Genomic DNA, 15445 nt, shown 5'->3' with positions numbered 1-15445 from the left:
GATCACTTGATCTTGCATCGCGCTTCTGGCACTTTCATAGTGCAGGTGAGACAGTGCTGCAGATGTTGCGGCATGAATCGGCACTATGAAAGGGCCTCTTGTGTATCAGCATCACAACAACACACAGCAACACATACACATAAAATGCATATAATCAATACATATATTTAATAATCATACTTTAAATTTCATCTACTGTGAACAAATTAATAGAGACACTTTATGTTCAATTTTCTAACTACAATAAACATTTTATTTTGCATTTTGATAGTGCTTTTTTTAAACTTAACTTTTAAAATGCACATAAATGCCAGTACCTGAATATCTGAGATATGCTAGCATTGGCTGTAGAGCCTGACAGATATAACAGTTGACAAATATTATTGGCCGATATTGGCCTATCGAAGGCTTATCATCATCTATTTGTATCGGCATCTTTTTTGTCTAATATAAAATGGGGCTGGGTGATATGGACCAAAAGTCATATCCTGATATATTTAGGCTGAATATCGATATCCGATACATATCCTGACATTTTTATCGCAAATGTCAAAGTCAAAGCCAAATATGACATGTCACAAGTAGTTTTACTGAAACCGTTTATTTAAGTGAACACAAATACTGTATAACAACAGGAGTAAATATCTTAAATAAAAACAGCCTATGAAAATAAAATAGGCCAATCTTTTTCTGAAATAAATGTATTTATATGAGAAAAGAATAATGAACATTACAAAAGAACTAAATATGACAAACCTTAGCAAGGGCAGCATTTATCTATTAAGAAATACTTAAAAAAAAAAAACTATATCAATATAAGCGATATGGTCCAATTTCACATTTAAAAAAAAAAAAAAAAAAAAAATATAATATGGTTATATTATTAAAAAATAATATGATTTTTTAAAAGATATATATATATATATCTTTTAAAAAATCTTTTAAAAAATGTCCGTTTGTACTTGAACTCACAAATTAATTCTATTGGATGTGGGTTTTTTGCCCTCTAAAATTGATATTGGTATCCGTCTCAAAATACCCATATTAGTCAAGCTCTAATTGGCTGATAAATGCCAGAGCTGATTTATTGTCCAGGCTTTACTATGAATCTGTTGTGGCCTGAAGGTTTGGACAGGATTCAGACAGCCTCTTTTCAACCCCAGCATGGACAAAAAACAGCTAATGCTGACACATCGTTCCTGAAACTGCTGTCTGCTGCCTTCCTTTGTTTCCCAATTTTTACTTTGTGAAAAGTATCTGAAATACCTCTTATAGTTGATGAGTTGGATCAGTAAATTACTGGAGCAGGTGCTCAAAGAACTGTGAGCTTGTGGTCTTAGTCACAGATAGACGTTGATTTATGGATCATTGATGCCTGTTGAAACGATCTTAATTTAGGCTGCATCAGAGTCTGTAAGAATATGAAATGAATATCTTGTGTTGAGTTCTTCCAGTGTCATCACAAGTATCACTGAGTATAATGTTTTGTATTCTGGGGTTTGATTCTTTAGTAGTGGAGGCCAACTTAGTATGAGGGTCAGTGGAGTTGACCTCCGAAGAGACGGCCTTGATTTTGGGGAAGGTCTGTTTTGGACCCACATAATTAAGACCATCCCTGCTGAAAAACCACAAATAACCGTTCTCCTCTCTTCCCCCTGGCCGGCTTCAGCTCTGTGAAATGAGTTCTTCCCTCTCTTCCATACCTAGTTTAGGCCCTGGTGTGATGTTTTGCAAATGTGCATTCTTGTACATTTAGGGGGCCCCTTTTTCTCTCAATTCCCACTAGATCTCTGCGAATTCGAAGCATTCTGGAAAGAAGGCGTGCAAAAAAAATAGTAGAAGAGGAAAATGAGTCCACATAAGGTTCAGATTAAATTGTGTTGTGTTGCCTCTTTTCTTTCCTCCTCCCTTCCCATCGGATGTTTTCATAACTAAACCAAATGTGTGCTCGGAGTCAGCCAAGAGCAGTCAGGAGAGAGAGAATCCCTGAAGCAAAATGTTGAAGTCACATCGTTGAATCAAGTTTCTGCTGCCCTCCGGGAGTCCAGGCTGGACTCAGAGCTCTGCGGCTCATGAACCCCATTTCCCCTCTGGCCAGGCTGTTTCCCTACGAGGCTTTTCATTACTGCTGGAAAAGTGCTAGATTCACTCAAGACACTTTCAGATGATTCTCGGTGAAACATTTATTAAACATTTGTCAGCTGCATATTGCAGTCCCCCAGGCTGGTGTGCAGCCATACTATTGACTTTAAACTAGCTGTCAGTCTGTGTTTACTGCTATAAATCTAACTTTAGTTACTGGATGGAAAATTTAAATGTTGAAATCAAACTTTTTCCAAAATGTCTGCAAGACCTCAGAATTTGTTATGGAAAAGAGCCAATAAAGATTTGACCCTTATAAAGCATCATATCTCAACCATGCACAAGAGCCATCAATGCTCAACCCTTTTCTTAATAAGTTGCATAGATTTTTTGATTATTATACATCATATAATACATGCTCTTTCTTGCAAAGTGTCCACTTGGGGTGAATTTATAATATCTCAATAATGATGTATAAAAGCTTAATAATGGATAAGCATGCTGAAGGTTTATCCCCTTGTGGGTCTTTTTTATCACCAGAATGCAGCCGTCTCAGGTTTTCTCCCCTGTTTCATCATCCTGTGAGCCCTGAGAGAGGCTGAGGCCCTCCTCCTGCACAGGGCAGGCAGCTGATGGTTTGGGGTTAGTGCATATGGTGTTGTGGCTGGTGCTCCTCATCTCCCTCCTCTCCCCAGCTTCCTTCCACATCCTGTCTTGTCTTGCCTTGTCCCTTCCACTCGGACCAGATGTTTTTGTGCAGTCGAAGCAGCAGTCTGAAGCTTTAACGCAGATGAAGAGCCGAAGCGGCAGCCAGGTGGAATGATGGGATGTGTGGACCTCTGGGGATGGAGAGTGAGAAGGAGGGCGGGTGGACGGGGGCTAGAGAGTAAAAGAGCTAGAAAAAGACATCATGCACCGGGGGGCCGGGACTGGGGAACACATTGACTTCAGCTTGGCGTGCTCTGGGAAGACAAACCTGCCTGCATTAATTGTGTTTCTCCTTCTCCTCTTCTTCTTCTTCGTCTGTCTGTCCCTCGCCTAGTCAGACGCGTCCTGGAAAATATAAACAGGATGCAGTCTTGTCTGATCGTAAATCCCCTCTCGTCTGCTCCCTGGCCCCCAGCCCTGGACCGCGTCCGTTCCCCTCCAACCCTCGCCACCCCGACTCCCGCCCAGACTCCCCCACCCCCCGACCCCCCCACCCCCCTCCTCCTCTTTTAGCTTAGAAGAGGAAGCCAAAAGTTTGTGTGTGTGCGCCTGTGTGATGTGTGCACATGTGCATGGGGAATGATTGTGTGTCTTATATACTGGCACCCAACACTGGGGTTGGAAACGTGGTTGTGGGCTGGTTTTGTAACTACTAATCATTGTCCACATTTAGCGTGTAATTCAGTCAGAGAAGACCTGTCCTCCCACCTGTAGGGGTTAAATCTGCACAGCTGGATGCAAGCTGACGCACACATGGCGTTTCTTTTGTATCGTCGTAGTTCTACTTTTCTCACACATTCTTCTCTGCCTATTTACTAATGATTGCATGCGATATTGCAACCAGCAGAGCCTGTTTTTCTCTAATGTGAATTAAGGAAATTACAAGCAGAGAAGGACCAAAAAGGTTTCCCGTGCATTTGACTGATTTATTTTGCAAGGCTGCAGATGTTTGCATACTGTTGCAGGCTTCTATAATGGCCAGCAGGCTTTTGCTATAATGAAACTCTTTTTGGGAATGTCACAAACTCTCCTTGAAAAAAACCTAAATATGAAATACCATCGTATGCTGAAGACAAGCTGCAGAAAAAAAAGTCCTTAATCAATCTTCATTTCCTTTCTGACAGAGATAACAACTCAAGTGGTTGTTGAAACACAAGTCTTATGAGCGGAAGGTCCTTGATTTAAATCTTCTGACTGGAAGAAGAAAAGGAAGTTCCTGCAGCAGTGCTGCTTACATAGCTTCCTTTGAGCAAGGCACTTGACAAAAACTGCTCGGTGTCCAATAATTAAAAGTCAAGTTGTTTTTCTGGGGAAAATCCCCAGTGGCAAGGAGTCAACTGTAGCTGAATAAAGCTGGGAAGTCAGAGAGGCCACTGATTTACTTTAAATGATATGTTCCTCAGCATGTGAACACTGGAATCTGGATCATTTTGAGGATCCAAGGTTTGGATATAGCAATGACTTCTTATTTCAACTCTCAGAAATTTGTGTTTTTTAAGGTAATATTCTTTTTTTGGCATGGTGGATAGCTCTGGATACAACAACACCTACGAAGCTAACCTAACAACAATTACTCTGCAGAAAAAAACTAAGCATATCAGAGCTGTAGCAAATGCAGAATGCTATGTAATTTAGAACATAACTGTAGTCAACCAAAGACAATCTTGGTTGACTAAAATTAGTCTTCTTGCAATCCATTATTTAGCAAAATCCCGCCAAATGTTTCCACCAAGCATGACCTTTAGCTTTAGCTCGCCATTAGTGTTGCGTTCAGCAGTTAACTGACTCTCTCCGTACTTGTAATTTACACAAGCTTGTACCTTTGACTTGTTCTTTATCAAATAACCACATATTCTCACACTGTTGTTCATCTATTGTGCAGATGACTCTACCAGGAAAGTTTCATGTCAATCAAGGCCTTGGAGGTTCTCCAACTGGCAGGCGTCTAACATCTCTGTTGAACTCTATGTGCCTGAAACACCCTAACATCTTTATTAGCACGGTGCAGGAAGAGAGTGCGTGTTTAATAACCCTTCCTGTGAATAAATACGTCTTGTTTTCTGCTTAAGAAATATGTGTTGAATGTCTGTACTCACTCATCACCACCACATTTTATAGAGCTGTCAGTGCCCAGATCTCTCTTCTTCAAATCATCCTGCTATGTTCTCTTTTGCAAGGCAAAACAAAGGCTCATTCTTGATATTGACGCATGACTGTTTGTTTTGCTGTCATCTTTTTGTTCAGATACTGAAGTCTCTGGAACCAACGGTATTCAGACCTTAAGCGCTTCAATTACACTTCCCTTCCCTTCGGCCTACTCTCTTCTCTCCCCGATAATGCAAGCCCAATTATTATCGCGGTCAAAAGGGGAATTAGTGTTAATTTTGAGATTTGCATTCGCTAGGCGTGTATCATCTCGGCGTGTACGAGCCTGAATGTTTTGAGTAAAAGTTGGACTGGCTGCATGTGGGTTTGGAATGAAAACCCTAAAGCCACAACAACACTAGCATTGATTCTTGAGGCAAACAAACAGCAGTTTCATATCCGTTTTTATGCCTCAAATCACAGGCTTTTATTTTCTAAATGAATCACCCTTTCTGTTGCCATATGTGGACAGAATTACCTTGGTTGGACCATGGTTGTGCGAGATAGGCCTTTTTTCTTAAGCATTACTTAAGAAAATCTGTTAACATGTTTTTTTCCCTCCAATGAGTGATTTAAAGTGTCTTTGTACAGGTTTGCATGCACTGAGGCGAGCACTGCGAGGTTCCCACCAGCCATCAGACCAACAGCTGACGGGGACCGTGACCGTCACTCTGCAGGACCTCCAGTGGGCCATGTCTGTTGTAAAGCCGAGTGCCATGAGGGAGGTCGCCATCGATGTCCCCAAGGTACAGTAAGCTCTTGTAATCACCGCTGCCTTTCTTTGCATCTGCCCCATTCGCTCACACCTTCTTTTCTGTTTTTAGTCTAGTCAGAGAGCTAACAACATGGCTTTGTTTTTAATCTCAGAAAACCTTCACCCTAGTATTGGTACAAAGCGATTGGTGCTTCTTTATTGCATACTTGAAGCTGTACGCAAGTTGTAGCAGCTGAAAGTTCTTTGTTTGACCAATCGATGGCATGAATACGACATACTGTACACCATTAGTTCGAGGGCCATCAGAAACCTCTAACTCCAGATCAGGGACTTGCACCAGGACCTATAGCAGAAGAAAAGCTCCTTGGTTCCTGAGGTCCTGAAATGGTTCCTAGCTCCTGCAAGCGTTCTTGTTGTGGAAACAAGCCATTACGCTGCATTTCCACTAAGACTTTCCTGTTTTTCTTGTCCTGAGACCACTTTTACGGGAACTCCGATGTTCCTTCAGCCTTGTGTTATCTGCATGTCATCAGCAGTCAGAATACCTGCAAAGATCAGGCTGCTGATATATGAAAAAGCAATATGACGAATGGCTGCTGCACCATGTCATGTGTATGAAACTAAGAGCATTTATCTCTACAGTAAATCATGGTTTGACTGTTTGAGGGTTCTTTATTTGTGCTTCAGTACTAACCTGCTGTGAAACAATCAGAAAATTGCATTTTATTTCTGTCATTTACTGGCTTTCTCATCACAGCTCGCCGCGCTGTCTCTCCATCCTTCCTCTCAGCCGTGCTCTCAGCTCACTTGTGTGATCTACCTCTCTTCTTCTCCCAGTCTTCGTAAAATGAATGAGGAAGCCCACAGCAGAGCCTAAATCTACTATTAATGCTATCAAACCAACAGAATTGCTCTCCCCTCCTCCCTTTCTAAAGTGGTCCTAAATGGATACAAGAGTACTTAGTTGTTTTAAAAATGAAGCCTGCAAATCCCACCCAAAAAGTTCCTGTACTTTCAGGAACTACTACCCCCAAAGCATGCACTTTTTGGGGGGTAAAATCATCCCAGAAAATGTCCAGGGAGCTTAATTTAAACCCTGGTTCCTGTGGTCCTGTGGAGTTTCGCCCAGAACTTTTCCTTGTCCCTGGTGTTTCTGCGGTCAAAAAGGTCCTTAAGTGTAAATGAAGGGCTGTCTGCAGTTATTGTCGTCCGGGAATAAAACAAAAGAAGTAAAATTGGAAAAGTGATGCCTTCCAGGCCTGACAGATATAGTTCCTAAACCTTGCCAAAATGTGTCCGTGTTTTGTGTTATATTAGTCAACGAACATTAAAGAAATGCAGCTGGTCAGAAGAAGTCATTAAAGTTTATTAGCAATTGTTTTAGAGCAGACATCAAAAAGTGCATCACAGCAAAAGACAAAAGCAACGGACATGAAGTACAGACCCAATAAGACTATAAATATGTATAGTATAAATGATTAAATTAAGTGTAAACAGGTGGGACTTGAGCTGCTTTTTAACAGTGTACACAGATCTTAAGACTAAAGGGAGGTAGTTCCAAGGTTTAGGAGCCACAACCATAAAGTTTTAGTCTTAAATTAACAGCCTGAAGCGAGGAACAATGAGCCGTGATCAGACGACCTCTGAGGTTTAGGATCGGATAGACGGCTGCAGTAGTTTCATAGGCAGCCAGTTTAAAGAAATCAAGTTTTGGGTTACATAAGACACACGTGTGAGTGAATGGGGAGTTATTAAAGAGAAGAGAGTGAATGATGAGCTCCATCTCAGCTTGAGATACAATGGGCTAAATTCAGAAATGATCCTTGGGAAAACAAGAAGAAACTATGAAGGAGAGAAAATGAATACATTTCAACTGAGAGTGAGTGCTACATGTCATACCACGGAGGGAAAAAACATGCAAGGGAAAAAAAACGTTAAGAGGCCTGCCTAGTTTATGATATCATCCGTAATGACACAATCTGAACTGGATCCTTTGTTTGTAATCAGCATTAGTTGTGTCTCAGTTGCAGTCAACCGTGCGATGGCCCTGCAAGGAAGCTGACTGGTTTACATCACTCAGTCTTTGCTTCATTTAAAGCACCAAACAAATTTCTAACCCAAACAGCGTCACCGATTACTGCCACAAAAATACGCTCATCAACAGCAGCTGTGCCTCCCTTTTTTCCCTCTAATGCACATTCAGAAAATCCCTTAACTACTCTTTGGACCACTGACCACCGAATCACCAGCACTTAAAAGACGGGGTCAGGCTGAGGAAGAGTGGAAACGACCCTGTGGCCATTTTTTTACCCTCCACTGCGATGAAGATGAATCACTTTGTACTCAGCGGATGGAGGGAAAGAGGGAGGGGAAGGAGGGATGAGAGGACAGTGGTGAGACTCCAGGATGTTTTGGAGTTTGCATGTGCAAGACATAACGGACAGGAAGAGGGCTAACATCATCCTCCACCGGTAATTGAAAGCAGATCGGGTCGCTGACGGTTCCTGCCAGCAACCAAAAAAAAAAGAGAGAGGAGAGGAGAAGAAGAAGAAGAAGAAACGTCCTTCCTATCCCTTCGCCCCCACCCGCCTCCCCTCTTCTCTCTGCAACACTCTACACTGAGCTCACCCAGAGACGTTCAGTCCTTGCGGCCGGTTCCTGGAAACAAGAGAGAGAAGTGAGCTTGAGTTTTGATTTTTTTTCCTTTTTTTTTCTATCCCCCTAGCGTGGCTCAGCTGAAAGGCCGGCCGCAGAGCCCCGGACTTGATTATATCCACATGAGTGCAAACATTTGTTTCTAATCCAATTTTATATAAGAAACTTCCAGTGGTGCCGGATGAATACACGCCTTGAGTTCCTCGGAAACCTTCTCATATCACGTATCTGGAGATTTGAGTTTGCAGATTACGCCTCTCGATTTATGTTATATTTACATGTAAATAAATTGAAAGTTCATCCTTAATCCTTTGTTTGTTTTGTGACAAGACCCTCTTCCTCTTTTTGACATCTTTCTTGTTTACCCAGCATTGCTTTTTTTTTTTTTTTTTTTGAAAAATCATCTTTAACCGTGCTGTCTGGCTTTAATATTTTCATTTGGCAGCTATATAACAAGCCCATTTATTCCTCCTTTTAAACGTACTCCTCGTCTCCCTTGAGTTTTTTTGTCTGAGAAGTCCCCCACACCCTCCTTTCAACCCCATCAAAGGGCCAGAGCCTGAGAGGCCCCTTGTAAAGTTCAGAAAACAACAGTAAAAGATAATAACTGGGTCTCGTACAAAAAGGAAGGGAGGGAAGAAGGGGGAAAAACGCAGCACAGCAAGGTGTGAGTCAAAACATTGCCTTCTAATTCCACAGACGCTTCATTCGTGACAAAAAGTACCTTGCAATTAATGTGACTTTATATTGTTATTTCTTACAATGACTCCATTAAGTCTGCGGAGAAAAAATGCAACAAAAAAGGGGGGAAGATGAGGCTTCAGCGTGTTGTGCTGCACATCTGCTTCTTTGGTGGAAAGAGGCGATGATTGGCAGGTATGAGGATATTTGTCCTTTAAAGCTCCCAGACCGCTAGATCTGCTTCAGATAGCAGTTTTTGTTGCAGGTCATTCTAAGCATTTGTTTTTATTCAACACATTGTCCACTGCTTACCACTATAAGATAATTAATATAATGTTGAGTTAACGGTCAATTAACAAATCATAGAATTGTTGTCGGTGTGTAAAGTGACAACTTTTTACAAGGCCTCATTTTTCCCTTCAGGAAGTACATAAAGTATCAGTTGTCTTGCTCATTTAGCTTAATGATGACAGACTAATCACTGAAGATCAAACTGCAAAGACTTAGTTCACTTTATTTTCTCTTATATTAAGCCATATTGTTAACTATGCAGCTTTAAGTAGAGTATTTTTTGAAATCGCTGATTTTTTTTGTTGGTGCATTCAAGCACTCTCTTCAGAGACTTCAATGTTCTTTAAGAGCACTTTAAGAGCAACTTTTTCAAATAAAAGATTTGTGTCCTGAGCTTAATACAATACACACAATATGGAGTAGAACATGAAATAGCCTGTGAAAGCAATGCTGTATATTAGCAAAGTCTGCATGTATTGCCTATTACGGTTCAACTCTATTGATAATAGTTGTGGTCGTACCTTGGTAGGTTGGACAGTAGAGGTTGGGAAAAAATTGAGACAGTATATTATCACGATTATTTGCGTGACAATATTATATCGATTCATGGCCATCAAGTATCGATATTTAGCGTTCCAACGTGCTGGTTTATTTCGGTGGACGTAATTGGCTCACTTTCAGGAATATACTTGAGATACTGGTATCATATGAAACTAGAAGATCTATAGACACCATGTGCATCAGGTAATTATGCAAAGTTAGGCTTTTTTTATGTTTCATTCAAAAAAATTCAGAGCAGTGAAGCTTAAAGTTGAGGAAAGTTTGAGAAAATGCTACAGTTGTTGTCGTCCATACATGTTTGATATCAGTTCAGTTCAGTTTGACTGAATACTTTGTTGGTCAGTCTGTGGGTTTGACTCTCATTGTGGAGAAATAAAAACACTGAAGTGAGATGAATAGACTGAGAATTTCTCTTATTTGACAAAACAATTCTTGATTTAATTTATTTTGGACAAAAAATGCAGTTAAATACTTAAATCGCAATATATTGTATCGCAATACTCACCATATTGCAAAATGCTAAAAATCGCAATAACATTGTATCGTGACTCAAGAATCGGGATAAAATCATATTGTGGGGCCTCCGCTGAGTCCCACTTCTATTGGACAGTGGTTTCACCTCTGTCGCCGTTCATTACTTTAAGGTAGATTTATAGACACTGCAGACCACTGATCAGAAAATAGTCCGAAAATCTGCACTTTTGTGCAACACAGTATCACTTCCCTGCAAAAACTCTCCAGGTTACAATCAAGAGTCAAGTTTTTTTTTCACTTACACATGATTCCAAAACGGGCAGTCTGCAAAATCTTGCTGCAGCCATTTTTCTGTTTGGTTGCTGATAAAATGATCCAGTAACAACTGTGTTGCATTGAACATGATGGCATTTCTTTGACTGGGTACTATCTGCAGTGGAAAACAAACTCTAGAAAAGAACCTGGAACCCAAAGTGGGTCGAATAGAGTCGAGTCGGAAATCAAGCATTAGAGTGTCCTTGAATAAACCAGCCGCATTCATTTCTATTCCGCAGTGAATTGAATGGTATGAAATAATGAGGGTGAATAACTTCTAATAATATACATTTAAAAATAGTCAGCCAAGATTGTCCAAGAGAACACAGTCAGAGTTTTCTCAGTTTCCCTGAAAGTGCAGATGTTTAAACTCCATTACTTTGAACAATGGAAGAACTCCTGTCCGTCTAATTATATTGTGTCACTTTTTAAATCGACATGGAATTCAACGTCTTGTATATTACTATCCATTCAATGCTTTCTACTGTAGGTACAGACACTTTTCTATCACGCCACTTCTTTTTCCTTTGCTTTTCATTTCCTTTCTCATCCACCTCTCCTTTCTGCTGCTCAACTGCTTCCTCTCTATAAGCCAGTTTTACTGTTGCTTTATCTCACTGCACTTTTTATTTCATTTCATTCCTCTCCGGGCCTTCAAATGAGTGTTCTGGTTCACTCGACTGCTTCCGGCCTATCTCCTCATCTCTGCAGCACTCCTCTCTTTCTTTCTCTCTCTCTCCCCTTCCTCCCCTCCCCTCCATCCGTCCTTTCCTCTCTCTCACTCGGCGCTGTCCATAAATTGTTCGGTATTTACAGTATGTGGCCAGACGCCAGGTTTCCATTAGGTGCTTCGTTCCCCGGAGACGGCGCCGGTGGCCTGGGATGTGTTACCTCTGGATGGAGAGAAGGAGGAGGGAGAGGGGGAGAATGAGCAGGAGAGAGAGAACCAGAGAGAGGAAGAAGTGCAAAAGAGGGGAAGGCAGAGTGGTGAGCAGCAGTATTTAAAGGAAGAGAGCGAGAGATGGTGAGATAGTGAGGGTCAAGTGAGAGAAGAAAAAAAGGATGAGAGTGCAGTAGAGATAAGAAACAGAAAGGAGAGGAAGTTAGAGGAACACTGCACTTACATGCACTGTTGGCTTCCTGCAGTTATCTGATTATGGATTATTTCAATTATTGATTTATTTTTTGCCAATGCGGCCCACGCCCATCAATGTCTTCAGATCCCAAAATGATGCACTCAGATAGCTTTTTATAAGATATTAGTTTAGAATCACATGAAATAGAGAAAAATAGCAAATTTTCATATTTAAAAAAGCTGGAACCAAAAACATGTTTGACATATCACAATGTCAAAAGTTAATTGGAATACATTTTCTGTAAATAGATTAACCTGATTTCTTACGTGTCCTATTAATGTCAATAGGCAAGGTAGAAAGCAGAAAAACCTGATTTTCTCAGCTAGATTTCTCCCAGTCTCTGAACCCTTTGGCTATCGCCCTGATCACGATTTCGCCTCTGAGGGTAGGGGCCAATATCTCTGGGGTTCTGGTGTAGCCAGCGGATATTCAGATTTCAAATACGCGAGCCAAGACTTCCTCTTCTGTGCGCCATTGTCACGTTACCTCTCTGCAAAACACAAGTACATTGAAACCCAATCTCCAGTAGTTAAGTAACGTTTCAATCATGCGGCAACCTCCGGGTCTGAGCAGGGAGGCAAACCAGGAAGTGCCTTAAGCTGCATTCTATCAAAAATTCCAGCAGGGGGCACTAAGTTTGGCTGCAAAAACATGTCTGACCATCCATTTCAATGCAAAATGAGAAAATTTCTCTCTTGATTTTTTACCTCAGAAATTCTTTTTAGAACACTATGGTCTCAATTGCTAGTAAAAAAATCTTCTTTAAGACAATTTGATGTTAATAGTTCAAATCATGGCCTCATTTAAAAGAAAATAGAAGATAAAGAATCATATGATTTGCGGCGTGGCTACCTTTGATTGACAGGTCACTAACAAGGTGAGCCATCATCAGGAGAGAAGCAGAGCAATGTGTATCTATGGCAACGTGTTAATAAAGTTACATATAATGTTATATAGGTATATAAAATGACATTTACCGGTTTGGTCTCATAACTTTGACCCTTTCACACTGTATTTTCACTTAATTACAGTTGTTTTGAACATTTTGTTCATTTAAAATATCTTGTTCAGTGTTTGGTTGGACTAACAGACACTCCAAGATGTCGCTGTTCATTTTTCTTCGGTAAGTAATGTACATTTTGTTTTTGTTTCTTGCTAGCCAAAATGAACATCACAGGTCATGCTCCAGTTAATGCTAACATGAATTAGCAACTAACTTAATTAGCGACTTTGCTCAGTCAGGTTGACGTGTAGAGAGGCGTGTAGTCAGTGATCAGATCCCTCTCACTCCTCCACAGTCCAAATATGGTCTGCTCCCCTTATCGGAAACAAGATGGTGACCAGTGTAACACTGAACTAGATGCTTCCAACGGGCCACAAACCAATGGGTGACGTCACAGTCTATGATTTCAATGTTGATCTCATTGCATAATCTTTTATGTTGTGATTTGACCTGGGACTTTACATGCTTTAACTTAGGACTTGTGTCAAGATGACTTGGGACTTGCTTGTGATTAGGCCAAATGAGTTGAGTCACATCATGCTAAATTTCCACCACAGATCTATACTCTCTAAAATGCTGCTCTAGCAATAACAGAATTCCCGTAATGCAACTAAACCTTCTCTACCTGGTAAATGTTCATATTTGAAACTCCACACACTCCACACTTTCTGGCAAAAGTCTCCAACCTCCAATCTGAGAAAACCCTTGACATGACATGACCTAACATCATTTGGTTATTTTCTCAGAAGCTCCCTACAGAACCACGAAAATATAATACAGCTGTTTTTACGTGTGCAGTAGTACTCTCTATGATAAGTAAACTGACTATAACCCATTTAGGCCTAAAACGTCTGGAAAAATGCCTGTTAAACCTCTGGGAGATTTTAAAATAACCCCCTAAAACCTGAAGTTTTTCTGGAAATTCAACAGAAGTGTCAACGCCTACTAAATAATCGATTTTTCAGCCTCTGTAGCAGATAGAAATGAAATTCAAAAAGTATTTGAGAGCTTATATCTGTTATATCTGAGCTCCCTCCGCTTTTACTTGTTTTCTTAATATCATATATGTTAAACATTTGAAACTACGTATTTCAGAAAAGAGCACAGTTCAGGTTGGAAAGAGGTGTGCATGCACTCTTCAGTTTATAGACCACCTCACATGGAAGACTCCTCTGATCAGATCTCCTCTCAATCTTTCTGACTTTAAAGACCTCATAAGGTCGTCTTCCGCCATGATTACAGTTGCATTGCATTGCCACACTCTCACGTGTATTCTGATGCATTTCATTGGCCAAGAGACCGAAAATAGGTGGAAAAAACTACAAATACTACAAAACGACGTATCTGCTTTCCTGGCTTTAATGGTAGAATAACGCAAGAGCGCCCCCGGTTTTAATGGTAGAAATGCGGTAAGGCTTTCCCTGCTTAAATGGGTTAATGTGTTAAATCAGCAGAGAGCTCTTTTAAAATAAGGTATTGTTCGAAATAAGGTCAGAGATCAGGGAGAAAAGTGATTACTGACCTGCTACAGCATGTAAACACATTGTATGACTTCCTGCATAACCTGATATCCACCAGTAACCTGGTTTCTTCTGTGCATGTAATGTCAGAAAGAAAAGAAGTGCAGATAAGAAGCAGAAAGATAGGGAGAAAGAGGTGGATCAGAGGAGAGGGAGAGAAAGATGTGGGAGAAGGGAGGACATAATGGATTGGTAATGAAGAAAGCGACAGGAAGGATGAGAGAAAGAGGTCTGAGATAGTTTTGGATGAGGACTTCTCTTCTTATCTGCTTTATCTCCTCCGGTTGTTCACTGCCGGACTCTCTCCCTCCCTTCCTCCCTCCTTCCATCTGTCAGACAGACAGCTGTTGGCCGACTCCGTCTGTTGTTGTTCACTCGGTCCAGAGTCTCCCTGATTCAACCCGAGCCCTCAGTTCCCCCGTCTCCTTCCAAATATGCTTTTATATTTCACTTCCTCCCCTCTCCGACCCCGTCATCCGCCTGGAAGAACTCGCAGTTCTCTGAGAGTGAAAAAGGTCCTCCGTGTGGGTTACATGAGAACATCAGTGACATCAGCATGCAATCAGAGTCTGTTTGGTCTGTTGCATTTATTGTTGGCGATGTGTTTGTGTTTGAGCTGCCACAGATTACAACTGTACGATATTTCAGAAAAACAGAGTGAGCTGGAGCTGTATATTAGCGTGTTGATCATTTATTAGTACTTGGCCTCTCACTGTTGTCCACCCTTAGTCAAATACATATGATGCATTTTGTTTGATTGCGTGTTATCAAGTGATTCATTAATAACACTCAATCTGATGCAATCAGTAATTCAGCATTTTGATTGGATTCCAGACAGATTTCTGCTCTTCTTTTTCACCTTTTTCTTTTTTGCTTCTTCCATTTCATCTTCTTCTTTGTCTGTGTATTCTGGCTCTGCTACAACTATTTTCTACTGCGACATATTTTTCTTCCGCTATTCCTGTGTCACCATCTTCTTCTTTTCCTTGTTCTTTTTGGTCATCTTCCTCTTATTTTTCATTTTATTTTTCTTCTTTTTATATTTGTTACTCCTTTCTTTTTTAAAATACTTTTAATAACATTTGTAATTGGTTTTTAAACCAGCCTTCCTATGTACACAATTGTCCAAATGCTTAGTCAAGGGATTATTATACAGATA

The 15445-nt window shown here is 40.7% G+C and overlaps 1 protein-coding gene across 1 annotated transcript in view; it reads left to right on the top strand.

Moving 5' to 3' along the window:
* afg2a (AFG2 AAA ATPase homolog A) overlaps nucleotides 1–15445 on the top strand; it is a 123553-nt gene that overhangs the window by 17450 nt on the left and 90658 nt on the right. Inside the window, exon 11 of the mRNA XM_059347011.1 lies at nucleotides 5527–5681. Within this exon, the coding sequence (XP_059202994.1) occupies nucleotides 5527–5681 (155 nt within the window). The remainder of the gene's footprint in view (nucleotides 1–5526; nucleotides 5682–15445) is intronic.

The sequence above is a fragment of the Centropristis striata genome, chromosome 12, assembly GCF_030273125.1.
Source record: "Centropristis striata isolate RG_2023a ecotype Rhode Island chromosome 12, C.striata_1.0, whole genome shotgun sequence".
In the NCBI taxonomy this organism is placed as follows: Eukaryota; Metazoa; Chordata; class Actinopteri; order Perciformes; family Serranidae; genus Centropristis; species Centropristis striata.
Note: the sequence above shows the minus strand (reverse complement) of the source record. Positions and strands in the feature narration are given on the sequence as shown.